At 40.8% G+C, this 20,919-nt stretch overlaps 1 protein-coding gene across 2 annotated transcripts; it reads right to left on the bottom strand.

Annotated features, from left to right (window-relative positions):
• Nucleotides 1-365: 365 nt before the first annotated feature.
• On the bottom strand, nucleotides 366-20,574 carry LOC121862945 (sodium- and chloride-dependent glycine transporter 2-like; the record flags this gene model as incomplete). Of its 2 annotated transcripts, XM_042361398.1 has the most annotated exon segments (9): nucleotides 366-594; nucleotides 766-900; nucleotides 3,981-4,113; nucleotides 5,271-5,368; nucleotides 5,552-5,706; nucleotides 7,005-7,136; nucleotides 12,339-12,516; nucleotides 13,986-14,038; nucleotides 20,464-20,574. In XM_042361398.1, coding segments are annotated over 7 exon segments (1,021 nt in total), but the record flags the coding sequence as incomplete, so codon positions are not given.
• Nucleotides 20,575-20,919: the final 345 nt, after the last annotated feature.

The following is a 20,919-nucleotide window of genomic DNA, read 5'->3' as shown; positions in this document are numbered from 1 at the left end:
ACCTAATTATTATATGTCATATTTGTATCACTTATGTTACTTGTACATCATTTGTAAATCAAGAGACCCATTCCCACATAATTGTATATTTTCAGCCTTCCGGCTGCCATGCTCTTTCAATAAACCGTTAATTATTATTATTATTATTATTAAGTTACCCTTTATGTATAGAACTAAACAAATAATGTAAATGAAATACTGTGTAACTTTCAGTGCCATAATATCCTGACAACGGGGGTTAATTATTATGACCCTTTGTAAACCCTACTCTGTAATCCTTTTGCGCTACCGCTCACAAGATGAGTGTGGGGTGCACACAATAAAGTAGCCGCTGCAAGCGGCAAAATAAATCACCAGTTACTCACCAGCCGTAGTCACAGAACTAACAGCAGTCCCCAACTTATGAGAGAGGAACCCTAGGACGGAGAACACAACGAATCCAGCGAAGATTGACGTGGCGCAGTTGACGATGGGCACCAAGAGGGAGTCGCGGAGGCAGTTATTGTGGAACCTGTTGAAGGATCCCATGGTGACCAGAGTGCCCCAGCCAGGTCCCAGTGAGAAGAAGATTTGCACTGCCGCGTCGACCCATACCTGAAGAAGGAGGAGGTGAATGAGTGAGTGAGTGAGAGGGAGAATATGTGAATGTAATTTGTGGCGTATGATGTGTGTATGAGATATATGATGTGTGTATGAGCTGTATAATATGTGTATGTTATATTATATATGTATTCGGTGTATTACGTGTATATACCGTTGACTTACCCTGAGCTCCAGCAGTTTGTTAAAGTCAGGGTAGAGGTAGTAGACAATGCCATCATATGCGCCCGGCAGCGTCACCCCTCGGAAGAACAGAATGAACAGCATGACGAAGGGAAAGGTCGCCGTGAACCACACCACCTGCAACACCACAACCACAACTTTTATATGATACTACAAGAACACTTATATGACACTACAAGAACACTTATATGACGCTACAAGGACACTTATATGACGTTTGAAGGACACGACACTAAATATACACACGACATAGACACATTCAATAAACATCGCTTGGAATAAATCAGGAGTTTCACGAGTGTTTCAACGTCTTAGAGAGAGAGAGAGTTCCAACATCCATCACATCCACTAAACATCAAAATAAATGAAATAACAATAAAAAACTAAATGAATCAACATAAAACCGTTTATGTAAATATTGCTGCCCCAGTGCTAATGGCCGCTCATGTACACTACTACGTTATCATATAAGAACATAAGTAAATAAGGAGTCTGCAATAGGCCGGTTGGCCTGTGCATGACAGCTCCTGTCGAGAGTTACTACCACTCTCTATCATCCATGAATCTATCTAGCCTCCTTTTGAAACTTTCCAGAGTTCCCGCACTTACTACAAAGTTGCTAAGCTTGTTCCACTCGTCCACCACCCTATTTGTGAACCAGTTCCTTCCTATCTCCCTCCTTAACCTAAACTTATCCAACTTGAATCCGTTGCTCCGAGTCCTATCCTGCTCGGATATTATAAGAACTTTATCTATATCCCCTTTATTGATTCCTTTCACCCACTTAAATACTTCTATCATATCTCCCCGCACTCTTCGTCTTTCTAGGGAATGCAAGTTAAGTTTCTTTAACCTATCCTGATATGGAAGGTTTCTAAGTCCCGGAATCATTTTTGCCATTCTTCGCTGCACCGATTCTAGTGAATTTATATCCATTCTATAATAGGGGCACCAGAACTGAACCGCATAATCGAGGTGCGGCCTGACTAGCGCAAGATACAGTTGCAATAAGACCTCTGCACTCTTGTTACTTACACGTCTAGGTATAAAACCCAATACTCTGTTTGCCTTATTTCGAACATTAACGAACTGTTTTCTAGGCCGTAGGTCCGGGCTTACAAGTACCCCTCGGTCTCTTTCACAAGTCGACTTCTCTAGATTGATGTTGTTAAGGCTGTATACATTATAAGTATTTGTTCTTCCAATAATAAGTACGCTGCACTTGCTGGTATTGAATTTCATTTGCCATTTTTCAGACCACCCCTGCAGTTTATTTAGATCCTCCTGTAATGCATTTGCATCCTGCCCTGAATTAATTTGCCGCCCTATTTTGGTGTCATCCGCAAACTTGCTTATGTCACTGCTGATCCCAGTATCTAGATCGTTTATGTAGATTATGAACACGAGTGGGCCTAGTACTGACCCCTGGGGAACCCCACTGGTTACACGGTCCCACTCAGATTTAACACCATCTACGCTGACCCTCTGCGTTCTATCGGCGAGCCATGATTTTATCCAATTTATAACTTTCCCCTCGATACCATAAGCCTTAATTTTTCTCAGAAGCCTCTGATGCGGTACTCTGTCAAATGCTTTGCTAAAGTCTAAGTAAATAACATCGTAATTTTCGTCATTATCTACTACCTCGAAGACTTTCCTAAAAAACGTTAGCAGATTTGTTAGACAAGATTTTCCCTTTGTAAACCCATGTTGAGAGTCGTAGATTAATTTGCTTTTCTCTAGATGCGATCGGATGCTATCTGCTATAATTGATTCAAGAAATTTCCCCACTACTGACGTCAAACTGATCGGCCGGTAATTTGACGCTGATGCTCTGTCTCCCTTTTTGAATATGGGTACTACATTTGCCTGTTTCCACAAGTCTGGCACAACTCCAGTGTCTAATGATTTTGTAAATAAGTTTACGAGGGGTCCGCTAATCTGTTCCCTACACTCTTTCAAGACTCGAGGGAAAATTTCATCCGGCCCTGGGGATTTTGTTTTCTTTAGTTTATTTATCTTCTTAAGAACATCCTCTTTTCTGATAGTGATATTCTTTAATTTCTCTTCTTCCTTTCCCTTAAATATCAGTTCCACCTCTGGAATTTCATCTCAAATTTCTTCTGTGAAAACTGATAAGAAGTAGCTGTTCAATGCCTTGCTTATTTCTACACTGCCATTTATCACTTCTCCCCTCCCTGACTTTAAAGGCCCAACTTTGCACTTGACCTCTGTCCTATATACCTGGAAAAATCCCTTGGGATTCGCCTTGGATTCTCTTGCTATTTTGATTTCATAGTCTCTCTTTGCTTTCCTTACATTTTTCTTAACATTCCTAGATAGTTCATTATACCTATTTCTGAGCTGCTCCTCCCCTCCCTTTAATTTGTTATATATTCCTTTCTTTATTCCTATGTCATGTTTAAGTTTTCTGGTCATCCACCTTGACTAGCATTAATTCATCAGATACTTAACTCAAACACTAATGGAACTTTTTTTCTATCACTCTTTTTTTCTATATATCACGTTATTTTTTGTATATATCCCGTTCATTTTTTTTAGTCACGAAAATTTCCTCAATTTACTTAAAATGTTTTGCTTGATGTAAAATCTGGTAAAAATATATTTTTTAGGGGTTATCTGAGTATTAGTCTCCCACCCCCCCCCCCCCAGCTAATTTCACCTGGTGATTAAATGCCGTACTGTTTACCTGGGGATTAGGTCTGGTCAGGTCAAGTCAGGTTAGGATAATGTATGGCAAGTAAGGTTAGGCTAAGCCAGGTTAATGTCAAGTAAGGTTAAGTGTGGTTAAGTTAACATTAGGGTGGTTAATCTTCAGGTGAAATAAGCTGGTTCTGGCTAATCTTTAGGCAATCCATTTTCTTTTAACATTCAAGAGCCTTTGTGAGCTGCCAACAACATCAATCTTTTACAAAGTTTAATACAAAGAAAGTGAACGAGGAATGCTATTGGTCGATAACGGCAAGATATCAGGTAAGACGTAGTGATAATTAATTAACTTTGAGGTGTAAACTTACCTTGACTCACCTTGAATATGACATAGAGACTAATTAACCTTGACCACCCCTTTAACGCCTAGAATAAGACGTAAAAAATTAACCTTGGGTGATTTACCTTGACCCATCACCTTGAATAAGAAGTAGAGTCAACTAATTAACCTTCAGGTGTAAAGTTACCTTGCCCACCACCTTGACGCCCTTGAAGATGCAGAGGAACACGAAGATCCAGGTGAAGAAGGAGGCGCAAACAAGAGGGTACACGAACTTTCCCGGCTCCTCGATACCTCCGGATATTTCCAAGATGTAGTTACTGAAGGTGGAAGGTAGATAAAGTTACTGGTAGATAAAGTTACTGGTAGATAAAGTTACTGGTAGATGAAGTTACTGGTAGATAAAGTTACTGGTAGATAAAGTTACTGGTAGATAAAGTTACTGGTAGATAAAGTTACTGGTAGATGAAGTTACTGGTAGATAAAGTTACTGGTAGATGGCGTTACTGGTAGATGACGTTACTGGTAGATAAAGTTACTGGTAGATAAAGTTACTGGTAGATAAAGTTACTGGTAGATAAAGTCACTGATAGATAAAGTCACTGGTAGATGAAGTCACTGGTAGATAAAGTCACTGGTAGATGAAGTCACTGGTAGATAGATGGTGTGAAGGTTTTGAATCGTAATCAAGGACTTATAATCGTACTCAAAGGTCTAAGTCATCGTACTCAAGGTGATAAGTCATCAAACTCAAAGGGCTAAGTCATCGTACTCAAGGTGATAAGTCATCATACTCAAAGGTCTAAGTCATCGTACTCAAGATGCTAAATGATCATACTCAAAGGGTTAATGCAAGGGAGAGAAGCCAGGCAGGAGGAAGCGACGTGTGACCAGTAATTGACTTGCCACTTTAAATTTCCATTATTTACACACAAACTCAGGCAGCCACTGTAGTTACGGAGGCCTGGGAACTTAAACACTTTTCTTCATGTATATAAAGCGTTACACACACACACACACACACACACACACACACACACACACACACACACACACACACACACACACACACACACACACACCTTACCTCTCACAAGGCCAGTTTAAAGACTTTGTTAAGATCCAAGGGTGGAGGAAAAAAAGAGACAGACAGACAGGAAGACAGAGGTTGACAGACAGGAACAGACAGACAAACAGAAACAGATACAGAACGACACAGACACGAAGACAAAACAGACAAACAAAGACATAAACAGACACAGACAGACAGACACAGACATAAACAAACACAGACAGGAACAGACACAGACAGAAACAGACACAGACAGAAACAGATAAAGACAACACAGACAGAAACAGACACAGACAAGAACAGACAGACAGACACAGACAGAAACAGATACAGACAGACACAGACACGAAGACAGAAACAGATACAGACAGACAGACAGACACTGAGCTATATTATCTCACTCACTGGAAGAACTCGTCGGCAGGTGAGACTTTCTGATCTTCAGGAGGTAAAACAAATGGTGTGTCCTCCGCCAGGGTGGTGTTGAAGACCTCAGGAAACGTCTGGTGGAGAGGGAGACGGCTAGTGAGGGGCAGGTGGTGGTGATGATGATGTTGGTTGATGGTGATAGTGGTGGTGATGGTGATAATGGCGGTGATGGTGATGGTGATAATGGTGGTGATGGTGGTGGTGATGATGATATGTAATAATGATGATAATGATTGTATTCTCTCTCTCTAACTCACATCATGACAGCCTTCAGTATTCCAATAATTGTCACAGGAGCTCCAGGGTAGTGAGGGCTTCATAGAGTAGAAGATGTACAGGATGGGGTAGGAGACGATCACGCTGTAGTAGGTGCTGGCGATCACGTTCACCAGCATGGACGCATAGCCGAGACCTGTGGATGATAATGATGATGATAGGATGTTAGTATAATTAAGCCTTCATTACATCTATCATACCTGGTCACTGAGCTATAATCAGCCATCATACCAGGTAACTTGAATAATTATTTTAACTTGATATAGAAAACGAAGGAAAATTAACTTACAGAACTAAAAAAAATATATATTTGACTTCGAGACAAACTTTCAAACTTTGACTAAGAAAATATGACCGAGAAAAAAATTGTTTTGGCAAATGAGAAAAAAATTATTAAAAAAAGAAGAAGAAAATCTCGACTTTCATGAGGGCTTTAAAGACTAAGAGGAGGAGGAGGAGGAGAAGGAGGAGGAGGAGGAGGAATCAAGGAAGAAGAGCAGGAAAGGAGGGAGGCTGAAGGAAGAGTGAGGAAAAGGAGCAAGAGAAGAAGGAGGGGAGAAGGAAAAGAAGATGTGTAGGAGGAGGGGAAGTAGGAGGAGAGGAAGAGAAAGGAGAGAAGGTTTGGAGGAAGAGAAGGGTAGGAGAAAGAGGAGAAAGGTAATTGGCGTAGAGGAGAAGGGGAAGAAGAAAGGAAAGACTAAGAAGGAGAATAAGAGGAGCAAGGGAGGAGGAAGAGCAAGGAAGGAGGAAGCGAAGAAGCATGGTAAGAGAAACAAGAAAAGAAAGAGAGGAGAGGAAGAAAAAGAAGAGAGACAAGGCAGGATAAGCAGAATGGAGAAGAGGAATTGAAGGAGGCAGAACAAGAAGAAGAGCAAGAGGAAGAGGAGGAGAGAGGCAAGAACATTTTTAACGCTCGGGTGAATGAGGTCAAACTACGGCCTGAGACGCCACCACTTAAGCAAGGATTTCACGCCGTGGTCACCTTACTCTAAGACCCTTCTCAGCCAGCTTACTCTAAAATCTTACTCTTACCCTGACTCCCGTATAGAACCTAATTGTGTTTGTTTTTAAGCCTACTTTAACTCTAACCTAACCTAACACTAACTCAACCTAATCTAATCTAACTTAATTTAATCTAATCTAACTTAACTTAATCTAATCTAACTTAACATAATTTAATAACTGAACCTAACCTAACACTAATTTAACTCAACGTAACCTAACTAACTTAATTCAACCTAACCTAACGCTAACTTAACCTAACCTAACCTAGCCCCCAGGTAGCGTTAAGGCGTTGAATCCTCAGGTGAAATAAGCTTGGGGGTTATTACCAGGTACTCGGATATTCTAATCTTTCTATAACACATCTCTCTCCCTTCCACTCTCTACCTATCTTTCTCTTTCTCTCACGTTCTATCTATCATTCTCACTTACCTTTAAATATCGGACAGACATTGTAGAGAGAGACAGACCCACACGAACTGAACTGACCAACTGCAGACTCGAGGAGGAAAAGAGGCAGTCCCAGCACACACAGCATCAACAGGTAAGGGATGAGGAACGCACCTGTCGAGTGAAAGGTTAATTAGATGTTGATATTGTTGTTATTATCGTGATTGTTGGTGTGGCTGTTGTCGTTGTAGTTGTTATTGTTGTTATTATTATTACTATTATTATCATTATTATTATTATTATTATTATTATTATTATTATTATTATTATTATTATTATTATTATTATTATTATTATTTCTATCATCATCATCATCATCATCATCATCATCATCATCATCACCACCACCACCAACACCGTTGCAATTCACCAATATATGCAACACAACAAGTAGGCCAACTGTAGTCGTGTTCAGCAAACTACAAGACAAAAACTGAGGCCAATTTTACACATGCATATGCAACAAGAGACGCCTGCAAGAGTAGTTACAAAACACCAGCTGCTCGTTAACGTTGTAAATTTATGTCTTAAGTGTTGATAAGAATACAGTATTGCAATATGGCCATAACATTCTCAGTATTTATTCTTCCGTTTGCTTTAGGTTATACACTATGGTGCTCTTCTAATATAAACTAATGCACTTTAGTACCGTGATGTTTTGTGGTCATTTTGTAATAAGACTGAGATGAAGTTAAATAAGCGTCTGTAATTGGGTAGAAGGTCGGTGTGGTTCAAAACTGCCTCTAACGTCATTTGTTAAGTGTGAAGTGAGACTTGTTAACACATTATAATAATAATTTCAGTCATGAGATAGTTTAAACCATTGTTTTTTCTCTAATCTAAACTGACAACCTTACCAAACCTAACTTAGCTAACTTAAGCTAAATTAACCTAACTTAACTTAGCCTAAGCTAAATTAACCTAACCTATACTAACTTAACCGAACCGAACCTACCTTAACGCAGACTTGACCTATACTAACCTAATTTAACCTAAACTAACCCGCAGGTAGAATTAAGGTAGTTAGTTATCATCAGGTGAAATAAGTTAGGGGCTAATCTTCAGGTGAACCTTGATTATCTGTCTATTTACCTATCTTTCTATTAACCTAACTACTTGTCTATCTATCTATCTATCCCCCTATCTAGCTATCTATCTTCTGTTGTCTATCTGTAGTGGATTTCTCCCCTACAAACGCTGTTTGTCGCTGAGTAGCCGACTCCACCAATTCCCCAGTGTATGCCTCGTGGTCTAGGTCAACCAGCGCCGCCATACATCACGGAGCGGGGGTCAACTACTAAGCCACGCCTACCCCCCGCTATTTAAGACCTGACCTCGTGGTGACCTGTCTCTTTTCTACCTACACCAACCAGCAAGCAACACCTCCTCCTCCTCCGCCTGCCTGGCTGTCCTCGCTCCCGCCGGCGAGCATGGCGACCCACAAACATCCTCACCAACCAGCTCTCTCTACATCACGCTTGTAACCATGCTGCCTTCCCAGCACCAAGCTGCATTGTACATCCATTACAACATGTATATAAGAACATAAGAATGGAGGAAACTGCAGCAGGCCTATTGGCCCATACTGGGCAGTCCCGTTTACACCCAACCCCTATTGCTCATATAAGCATCCAACCTATGTTTGAAGCTATTCAGCGTATTCGAGTTAATGATGATATTTGGTAACTTGTTCCATTCATCCACTACTCTGTTTCCAAACCAGTGTTTACCTATTTCCCGCCTAAATCTAAATTTGTCTAATTTAAAACCCTTGTTACGAGTTCGCTCCTGGTTGGATAGTTTGAGTACCTTTGTAATGTCCCCTTTGATTAGCCCTGCCTTCCACTTGTACACCTCTATCAGGTCGCCCCTCGCTCTACGTCTCTCGAGGGAGTGCAAATTAAGATGCTTTAACTCAAGGTTCCTAATGCCCGGTATTAGTCTTGTCATTCTCCTCTGAATTCTTTCCAAGGATTCTATATCCATTCTGTAATAAGGTGACCAGAACTGAACTGCCTAATCCAGGTGTGGTCTCACAAGAGCAAGATACAGTTTTAGGATGACCTTGCTAGTCTTGTAACTAATACTCCTTTGTTTGAACCCAAGTACTTTATTAGCCTTGTTACGAGCAAAAACACATTGTTTACTTGGCTTAAGGTTCCTACTTATCATTACTCCTAAATCTCTCTCGCAGTCGGATTTCTCTATGGCATCGTTGTTCATCTGGTATCTGGTTTCCCTGTTTACATCTCCTATACTGAGTACTTTACATTTGTCCACGTTGAATTTCATCTGCCATTTTTCAGACCATTCGAAAAATTTGTTTAGATCTTCGTGTAGTTTTGCTGAGTCCTCGTCAGATTTAATAACACGTCCTATTTTAGTGTCATCAGCAACTTTACTTATGTTGCTGTCTATGCCGATATCTATGTCGTTTATGTATATAATAAATAATAATGGTCCAAGTACTGAGCCTTGGGGAACTCCACTTGTGACGTTGTTCCAATGGGACTTATTGCCGTTAATGCTCACTCGCTGTTTCCTGTCCTGTAACCACGCCCTAATCCATTTAAGGATGTTACCTTTGATGCCATGAGCTTCTACCTTTCTAATTAGTCTTTCGTGGGGGACTCTGTCGAAGGCTTTGCTAAAGTCAAGATATACCACATCATAATTGTGCCCCTCGTCCACCTATTCGAAAACTGATGAAAAGAATGTTAATAGATTAGTTAGACAAGAACGTCCGCTTGTGAAGCCATGCTGGGAATCATTGATCAATCGGTGCTTCTCCAGGTGATTTCGAATAGAGTTTGAAATGATTGCTTCCAGTAATTTGCCTACTATTGATGTTAGACTGATTGGGCGGTAGTTAGAGGATAGTGATCTATCCCCCTTCTTGAAATTCGGTATTACATTCGCTATCCTCCAGGATTCTGGTACTACGCCTGTTTTTAAGGATATGTTAAACAACTTTGCTAAGGGCATACTAAGCTCTTCCTTACATTTCTTTAATACTCTGGCAAATATCTCATCGGGACCAGGTGACTTATTAGGCTTTAGTTTGCGTATTTGCTTACTAACATTGTTACTAGTCACTACTATCTCGCTTAATTTGTTTTCTTCACTATCTCTGAATAGAGTCGGTGCCTCGGGTATGATGTTTAAATTTTCGGTGGTGAAAACTGTTGAAAAATATTTATTCAAATTATTGCTCATTTCTCTGTCGTTATCAGTGAGCTCGCCGTCGTCTGACCGTATTGGTCCAATCTTTTCTCGTGTTTTAGTTTGATACATTTGGTAGAATCCTTTGGGGTTTGTCTTCGCCTCCCTTGCTATCCTTACCTCATTATTCCTCTTTGCTTTCCTTATCTCGGTTTTAACCCTACTCGCCAATACCCTATAATAGTCCCGGAGGTGAATTTCGCCACGATTTATCCTTCTACCTATAGCCTTCCTTTGGCCGATGATGTTCTTTAAATAATTATTTATCCATTTAGGGTCATTGTTGTCTGATCTGAGTTTTTTGTATGGTATGTTCTGCCTTTGTGCATTAAGTAACTCACTGTTTAAATTGTCGTGGAACTCGGCAATCTCTGATCTCGTTATCAGGTCGGTGTCATCTGTCAGGTTCACGGCCAAGCGCGACATCCCCTCTCTCAGCTGCCTCTTTAAACTGTCAAAGTTCGCCCTTCTGAAATCTGGTACTTTAGTGGAATTTTCCTTACGTCTGCCCTGAAAATCTAACTGGAATCTAATTTCTTTGTGGTCGCTGTTTGCAAGTTCGTTCCCTACCTCGACACTGCTAATGAGGTTTTCTCTGTTTGACAGAACTAAATCGAGTATATTATTACCCCGTGTGGGTTCGGTTATATGTTGACTTAGAAAACAGTCCTGGATCGTCTCGAGAAAATCCTCTGATTCTGAGTTACCTGTAAGGTCAGTCCAATCTATTTGGCCAAGGTTAAAGTCGCCTACTATACAGACTTTGTTGTGTATGGAAGCCCTGCGCATTTCATCTCAGATAAGTCGCTCATTGACTCTACCGTCGATTAATTCTATCCAAATTGTTTCTGTATTCCGCTCAGTTTTTATTTCCTTATTTATTTCACACTTCAGATTATCCCTAACATAGATTGCTACTCCGCCTCCTTTCCTGGTCTGCCTATCGGTATGGAACAGTTTGTAACCCGCAATTTGGTATTCGACTGGTAACTCACGTGTGTCTAGGTTGATCCATGTTTCAGTGAATGCTAGTATATCGATTTTTTCGGTACATACCTAGGCCCTAATATCATCCATTTTGTTTCTCATACTTCTACTGTTCGCGTAGTATACATTTAAGTTAGTCGTGTTCTGAGTCCTCCCTTTACCGCGTTTAGTTTTAAACTCCCTGTCTAATTTAGTTTTGTCATCATTCCTAACACTATTTCCCTGTAATCTTTCACTTTGTTTACCCGCTCCCACTGCAGTCTCCTCCACCCCGTGCTCATATGTTCCCCTAGCAGTTTAAAGACTTCGATATCTTTTGAACTGCCCCCTCTAGAGCTCCAGCCAGGGTTGCTACTCCATCCCTAGACAGGTGCACCCCATCCCTAGCATAAAGGTCCCTTCTGCCATAGAAGTTGTCCCAGTTGTCAATGAATGGGACTGATATTGACTTGCAATATCTGCCAAGACGGTCGTTGACACCAACTGCCCTTGACAACCATTCACTGCCAACTCTCCTTCTAGGCAGGACACCGCACATTGTGAGTTTCCTTTCTCCATCCCATCCTGAGTGTGAACCAAGCATCCCATTTCTCCACATATCTATCTATGAATATCTAATCCATCAAGCGTGAATCACTCACTTCCGGGTCTCCAAGATATTTTAAAGTACAGTACAGTATCACTCTGGTCTTACCAAAGGATCAATTCAATAATGCAGGTGACCTTTACCTTGATGGCGGCTGACCTTACAATGAGCAGCCGTCTTTTGCTTGTCATATTTTTGTTACAATTTCCTCTAAATTAATGTTTGTGTGTTCATCAAGAATCTATGTTAGTTTTGTATACCTGCATAATTCTTTCGTCACAACTAATATTTACAATAGTTTCTCTTAGTGCATTTTCTATAAAGAACCAAGAGAGAAAATGAGAAATTCCCGGAGTGCTTTAATTATTTATGGTAAACTATTTCTGTAGATATTTATCATTTTTAACATTTATCAGGTGAAATAAGCTGTTGTTAATCTTCGGGTGAAATAAGCTGGGGGTATACTAATCTCCAGGTAAACCAAGGTGTGGGGGGTCTAATCTGCAAGTGCTCCGTGTTACCTCCACCGTTCCTGTAGCACAAGTATGGAAACCTGTACACATTGCCAATCCCGACAGCATAACCAGCCAGAGAGAGGAGGTAGTCCCACTTGTTGCTCCAGTTACCCCTCTGTTTGTTCTCATCCAGTGCCTCCACCATCTTTGTTGTCTTCTTGTTTATTAACACTACGGTTTACTCCTGAAAGTAAATAAAAACAGTGTTTATCATTGAAATTATAGCATTGATAGTTTTTGTGATTAAAAAGGGACATTATAAATATTACTCATAATATAAAAAATCTAAATTGTTGTGTGGATGACAGCAAGATGTCAAGGACTGGTTTTCGTACAAGTCAAATATATAGTTAATTTTATAAGATAAAATGAGTTTTAGCTTTCGTATAAGAGAAATACGACATCTAGTTTTGAAATAAAAAACATATAAATCTAGCTTTAGTCTGAGAGAAACAAGGAGATTTTACCTTTCGTGTGAGGCAGAAACAAACAACGCATTTGACTGTTACTCAAGATAAAGAGAGCGAGACATTTACTCCCCGCTCCCTCCCTTGTCAACAAGGCTAACAGCACGACGATCAGATCGCAGACGATAATACTCAAGTTTTAACTGGTAATATTAAGACTGAATTGAGATCTATAGGGTCTCCCAGTTGACCCTAATTGACAATCTCCTCTTTTAATTTATATTCCCTCGACATATTTTGCCACCCATGATCTCTCTCTCGAACGCCACGGGTGTTTCAGTCAACCTTCACATAATTTTGTCACAAAAAGTTTTGTTTTGACGTTGCTTGCTTTAGACTAGACTAGAGAGAGAGAAGAGAGAGAGACTATTATACTTGATTTTTAGGACGAAAGACACAATAAATGATTTCTCCTGACACACACACACACACACACACACACACACACATTCCCTGGATGATTACAAATGCTCTTCCTAACATCAAACAATTATCAGGAAAAAATGACAAAACTACAGTAATAAGTAATATACATTAAAAAGGAATACAAAAAAGTGTTATCCAAGCTGTGTACACATCACAGTGGTACAGTAATGTGTTTCTCTCTACATTTAATAGTACGTCATACTGAACGTTTTCTAACAGCTTCACGTCTCCTCCAATACACGTTTTCTAAAGCTGTTGGTACTGACGGAATAAAGCCTTAATTGTTTACTAAGACCCAGAGGAAAAAGTAGCGCTGTTTGTTTGTTTGATTTTTATGGTGGATATTCCAAATCGGGTAGATAATTTGTTATTAAATACGTATATACTCTAACTACTAAAGCTAATTAATTAAAGTTACACCACGTTTGTGTACAAAATTAAATTAATTATCAAACACCATCATTATTTTATGTACTTTGTTATTCAATTATACTGTCTGATATTCGTTTTATATTCATCTATATACATATGTAGCAAAGCACAAAGCAGGGATAGGACACACACTTGTAGTTTTCTCTCATTTATTTATTCTAGAAATCACCCGAGAAGGAAAAGGCTGGGACCTAGATCAGACATAACTAGTTATTATACATTAGTGTATTACATTATACTTACAAAACAAGCATCAACTGTTGTCATATTCACATATTGGTACCACACAGTAGTAGGAATTAAACAATAAATAATAAACCCAACCCACCAGCATAACACAGGGGAGTGGCTGTTGTTGTCGACTCACTCCAGGGTGAATGTCTGTAGAGCAAAGCTAGAATTAGCCTTATTCTGGCTTATAGACTACCTCCACGAGATCATCACATTTTTCATATAACATTTATTATGCTCAATCTATCAAACACACCCTATCAGAGCAAGAAATACGTGGGACACATCTGTTACTGTGCCCACCCGACGCGTCTTTGTTATGTAAACAACGCCGTAGCGTCTCTCCACCCTGGTCTGGGATCATTCGCTCCTGGGCAAATTCCATTTCAAACCCACAAAATATATTTAGGATTTTCTCCTCGGAGCTTACAAAAATACATATCCATATTGTAACAACCGCGGTCTTACACGTCAGTTAGCGCCAAAATCAGATGATTCATATTTCGCTCAATAGCCCACAAAACATGTAACTCTGCTTTCGTTTGAGTCCTCCATCAGAGGAGTCCGTTTTCTCATCGCTTCAAGACACCTCAGTCCTCTGTTATCCCATTTTCTCTGACTTACTGAAACCAACCTCTCTATAAAATGAATTTGAGTGTGAGAGAGAACACCCTTGTTTTGAGTCAACTTAGATATGACTGTTTACAGATGGAACATTCAAGATCCATTGTGAGTGGTGTTGAACACTTCAACTGTCCTTATTGTTAGTAAAACGTGTCAAGTGAGTGTCGAGTTTGCCAGCTAGAGTGGCGTATTTTATGTCGTCCGTGGGGATATTCATGAGTTTCTGATCGCGCCTGAAGTTATATCATTTTGTCGCCCCGACATCAGAGAATCTGATGTTTATAGTTTAGTTAGTGTCAGTTGTCTATTTAAGAAAGTCATTAATCTCCTGAACTATTCTGTCAACTGGTATAATCTCCAAGATCTAGCTCTCCCCGTGAATAGCTCCTTGTTCGCCTCAGGCCTGAGCTTGCAGAATTAATGTTATCAACGTGTATATTCCACCTTTTCCTGGCAAGCTCAACCTCTGATTAGATTATATGAATATACATAGGAAATTACCCTGATCAAGAACACCGGAGTTCATAACTAAGTATACGGTGATCCAAAATGGTAGAGAAGTTATGTTGTTGGTAAGATCGACCTTTCTGGTATGAATACGGAGGCCCAAGCTGCCCCGCGGGTGCACGTACGTATATACCTCTACACGAGGGAGAATCACGCATTCGTGACTCTTCCTCAACGTTTATCCAGGTATGTAAACGTGTGTTCCCCGCCGCCTATTAATTCAGTTTAACTTAGTCAATTTTGTGAATATCAGTGTTCATGTGTTACCATAGTAAATTCTGTGCCAATTAAGTCGAGTAACATAGAGATTTAGATATTGTCTGGACCGTTGCCAGACTTATGTTTTGTATAGTTGAAGTTAAATATTGACGCATTTGTGACTCTTCCTCAACGTCTCTCCAGTGTGTTGAGCTGAATACTCATCGGCTACGTTGGGTCTGTAGCCGGGTTGGACGATGCCGTTAATTCGACAGGATTAAACTGGGAAGTCCGTTTCCTGCAAATCAGGCGCCAGCTCCCTTGGCGTGTGTCGGTCTACAACCGACCCCTAACAGCGATCTTCAATTGTTGTAGAGACCAGTGTAGGGGTATCGAGATATGATGTTGTCTAGCACTCAGGATGGAAGGAAACTCTAATGTGGTTTTCTTATATAATATAAGTTATATGATAGACAGTCTGGTGCTGGAGGTGCTGGAGGAGGTGTTGCTTGTTCAGGAAGATGGGCAGAATGAGAGTTGGTTGGTGAGGAAGCTCAGAGAAGGACAGCTGGTGGGTCGCCATGCTCGCTGGCGGGAGCGAGGACCGCCAGGCAGGCGAGGAGAAGCGAAGGGAGCCAGGCAGCGGCGGAGGAGGAGGTGTTGCTTGTTCAAGAAGAATGGTCAGAATGAATCTCAATGGAGAGACAGAGCTTATATACCCAGCAGCCGCTATGAGTCATGTTGGGAAAACCCGAGAAGTCGCCGGTTCCTAGTTTCGTTGCTAAGATACGGTAACATCTGGTTGGTTGCTAGGGAAGGCGGTAGCAGGTGGTGGCTGTGGCTACGCAGTTGTAGGCAGTTGTAGGGGAGACGTCCACTACAATACTCCCCCTTCCCTCCAGGCGGTGTAGGAGACTTGTTGTCTGTAGAGTTGCTTAGCACATGTGAGGCAGACCGGGCGGTGCATGCCTCATGTGAGACAACGGCGATGGCGTGATGAGCCGATCGCTGAAATACAACTGTCTAGATACACACTATCTGTGGGAGAAGAGAGGGAGAAAAAGGGTGTGTGGAGGCGATGAATGTTGTGCTTCCCTCACGACAGGTACAGGGTCGTCAGATGCGCCTGCTGGGGTGTGTGTTTGCCTGGGTCAGGAGCAGGGGCTGCATCAGCAGAAGCGGATTAGGGCTCGTGACAGCAGCTGGGTCCACGACAGCAGCAGGGTGCAGGACATAAGCAGGGAGTACCTGAGGGAGAAAAGAGGGGTGTGTGTGTGGGTCCGGATTCAGGAACAGAGGCCGCGTCAGGGGTTACTGCTGGGCCGGGGTCGGCGTCTGAGGCAGGACGGGTGTGCTGGGGTCGTCAGGATGTTGTGCGTGGGGCAGGAAGAGGAGCCGGTGTCTGCTTGAAGGCTGGGAGCGTGATCAGTGTCTCCTCCATCCTGTGTGAGTGCTAATCTCCGGGAGTCACCATTTGTAGGGGTATCGAGATATTAATGTTGTCAAGCACTCAGGATGGAAGGAAACTCTAATGTGGTTTTCTTATATAATATAAGTTATATGATAGACAGTCTGGTGCTGGAGGTGCCGTGTGGTGGGGAGCTGCTCAATAGAAGACGTTCGGTGAGTAGCGTGTTGAAGGAGGTAGATGTGCAGGAGCTTCGTTAGAGAAGATGTTGCCTGTTGCTGGCCTCCTGATTGAATGAATGCTAACAGCGTGGAGCTTGCTGGAGGAGGTGTTGCTTGTTCAGGAAGATGGGCAGAATGAGAGTTGGTTGGTGAGGAAGCTCAGAGAAGGACATGCTGGTGGGTCGCCATGCTCGCTGGCGGGAGCGAGGACCGCCAGGCAGGCGAGGAGAAGCGAAGGCAGCCAGGCAGCGGCGGAGGAGGAGGTGTTGCTTGTTCAAGAAGAATGGTCAGAATGAATCTCAATGGAGAGACAGAGCTTATATACCCAGCAGCCGCTATGAGTCATGTTGGGAAAACCCGAGAAGTCGCCGGTTCCTAGTTTCGTTGCTAGGATACGGTAACATCTGGTTGGTTGCTAGGGAAGGCGGTAGCAGGTGGTGGCTGTGGCTACGCAGTTGTAGGCAGTTGTAGGGGAGACGTCCACTACACCAGCGTTACCCTGGGGCACTCCTCACAGTTACATGGGCCTAAGTATTATTGTATCTTGTTTGGGGGATAACTAGCAGAAATATAGTATCCCAGGTTAAGTATTGAACCACTGAATGAGAGTTAAAAGTGCCATGTTGTTCCCTGCGAATTAACAGGAGGTATTGTATGTTGAGATAATTGTGGAGTTGTCCAGTGTGTTATGTATTAATCGGTAGTGACCATGAAATGATAATCTGAGAGTATAACGATATAACCAAGAAGTGAAGAGTTAATTTGTTACTTGTTAAAGTAAGACCTGAGGGTCCAGTGATATCTGGTGTATACCAATTACTGAATCTCATTTGTCAGTAATAATACCACAATTGTCTAATGAAGTGATAAGTATTTGGAGGTATTTAATGAGGTAATAAGTTCTTGAAGTGTTTGATGACTTAATAAATAAATTGCGGTTCTGTTTTGTCTGGGTGAATTGAAGTAACATCTTATTCACTCACTGTGTTAATAAATATTGAATTAGTAATCTACGAGTATCACCACTCTATCCTTTCCCACATTGGTTCTCAGAAAATAACTGACTCGCATGCCTAGAAGCTCGCTACCTATCAGTTAACTAAGATATGTTATATTCTAATAAAATTCTGGGTGGTGGCAGGCTACCGTTGTAAGTATAATAAGTGTGGTAATAAGAGAGACATGGTTTCCCAGGTTAATCCATGGTTTAGAATATAACTAGAACAAAATATATGGAAGAGAATATAATATATATGAAAGAAAATGAAAAGAAAGAACATTGACTTGGAAAATATAAGCAGAGAAGCATAAGAGTTACTTATATAAGAATATAAGGTATATAGAGATAAAGAACATATAAGAATATATAAGAATACGTTTATATGTAAAGAATTGAAGAAGGATAACTATATAAAACAGGATACTCATTGGAAAGAATGCTACAAAGAACATATAAGTATATGAATAAATAAGAAGACTAAAAGAAAAGAATATCTGGATGGTAAATTATAAAATGAGAAGAACTCGGCCCGTTACATCTATACATATCAAAGTACTGAGGATGGCAACTTGCATCGTACCCTGACCCTGAGCAAACGCCATAAGCCTTCCCACGACACCATGGTTAAAAATAGATTCGTCAACCCTCTTAAATTGTAATTATTCACTGTATAATACATGAACTAAATTACGTGATTACTGTCTAGAGATTTTAATTGCTGATGCGAACACACATAACGACAAAATCCTGGGTTTGTATTCTGAAAGGTTCTTAAATTATTCTTAAAAATTGCTCTCAAAGTTTTCTATGTCTGCTTTAACAGGAACGGACACCACTTAATATTCTTATATAATTCAAACCTGGTTCATTAGTGAAGTAAAGGAGAGTGGTCCTAGATGTTGCTGCTGGGTTGAAATTAAGTTTTACCATTTCAGTTTTCCTTTCGTGAAATTCTGTACCACATTGCATCACAAAATGAGGAAAAATTAGTACAAAAAAATTGATAGGAACATACAAGAAAAAAAGTAGCTAATAGTGTTGTCTAGTTTATGAAACTACAGTCCTTAAACCCCTTCCACTGCAGAGACGCCACTTAATACTTTATTTCGCTAACGCCAGACAGTTCTATTCAGCTCAGAGGCAACCCGTACACAAGGGGTTTAGAATACGTGCTTAAATATTTCAGTTCTTGAAGCAGATAAATAAAAGCAACAACACACACACAAGGCTTCCTTAAATACCGTATACCACCATGAAGAAAGAGGACACAAGGTCGCGCACGGCTGATGGCTGCAACAAGCTTTAAGAACCAACTGATTTACAAGAGGGAACAGCTGGTGGCCTGTGAGTAAGGTGCACTTTCCTCCAGACATGTCGCCCGTTTTGTTGGTCGTTGGCCAAAACGTCCAACAAGCAGCAGGATTTCGGCTGTTACTAGAAATGGACAACGGTTTGTTGGAGATCTTTTATGGCCGGATTAATGCTCAAATGTGCTTAATATAATTTCAAGTAATAATTGAAATAAATAACGAAACAATGATAATTTAAAATATAACACGAAAATGGTGACATATTTCTATTTATTCCTCACTTTAAAACTTCTTTAGTAATCAGAGACGTGACCGATCGCCCAAGAGGCTAACGAGCCGATCAGTGATGAAGAGGATAAATGTAAAAGTAAAAGTATTATTAAATCATTATTCAGGGTCTTGTTTAACCAGCCAGCCGCCGCCACTTTTAAAGAAACTTCACGACGCATCCATTGTATTTCTTTAGCCTTTGCAGACGCCTCACTTGCTTCAACAAGTGAAGAACTATAGCACAATCCTGCAAGGCCTCAACTGTAGTAGCGAGATCCATGTCGAACCTCGTCTAGACACTTTGTTGTTGTTTTCGTTGCGTTGGGCAGATGCGCTAACAAACATAACGCCATCTGTGAGGGAGTTACTACACTACGTGTCTGCTGTTCAACACCTCAGCTCACATGATCTACAGTACGTGTGTAAACATTAATCTGTATGTTCACTGTATATGTTCCTTCACCTTTCTCTAATGAAGGCTTTTGTTAAACCACCAATGTATGTAATAAGTCATTTATGTCCAATGTATATTTTCAGCCTTAGGGCTGCAAACTTTTTCAATAAACCGTTTATTATTATTATTATTATTATTATTATTATTATTATTACTATTATTATTATTATTATTATTATTATTATTATTACATCCCGATGTGAAGCAAAACATCTCTGTTTTGCTGGCCGGACAGTATTTGCCAAACACGTTTGGAGGAAAGTGCCCAGTGTGCCGCCGCCTTAACACACACACACACACATAGGCAAACATGCAAGGTGGACAGCCCACCTGCTATCAATCTCCCTCTTTATTTCCCACTTCCCAACCTTTACCTTCCTCCTACACTGTCTTCCACCTTCCTGAGCTAATGGCTCTCTTCTCTCCATCCCATCATCATCATCATGCATCCTCTTGACCAAATCAAGGCTTTTTAAGTTAGGTAATTTGTCCTTTCCCAGAGAAAATGGATGGTAAAGAAAATAAATTAAAAAAGCTGCTATCTGTACGTCTTATATAACATTAATTAATTTAAGTACAGTACCTGAGTTTCTGAGACACACGTGCAGGACAGAAAGTGTAGAGGCTATGCAGAAGATCCAAGACTCCTAAAATTATACTGAAATATGAGTGACGTTCATCCCTCACGGCTTGTTGCAAGATACTGACTGGCATGGCTGGTTGGCTCTCTTGACTCGGGGTCTCGGGGCAATAAGTGGGTCATTGGGAGTTGAGATAGAAGATAGAGGAAGATCTTTTGTATTTCCCTATCCTTTCTCCTTCCCTCCCCCTCTCATTTATTTCTTATGCTCGTGACCTAAACTATAAACAAGTGTAGATCAGTAAACCTTAAACCTAAACACCGCCTTTAACGTAATACAATCGACTCCTGATTTATGCATAGCCTTAATCACAACAAAAATCATGACTGTACTTAGCCTTTTGGAGGCTTTTGCCGACCCGAGTATAGAATCGTGAACTGTCTTCTTTGGTTATGTGG

Source organism: Homarus americanus, unplaced genomic scaffold, assembly GCF_018991925.1.
Source record: "Homarus americanus isolate GMGI-L3 unplaced genomic scaffold, GMGI_Hamer_2.0 scaffold24922, whole genome shotgun sequence".
NCBI lineage: Eukaryota > Metazoa > Arthropoda > Malacostraca > Decapoda > Nephropidae > Homarus > Homarus americanus.
The sequence above is the reverse complement of the archived record's forward strand: the minus strand, read 5'-3'. Positions and strand labels throughout refer to the sequence as shown.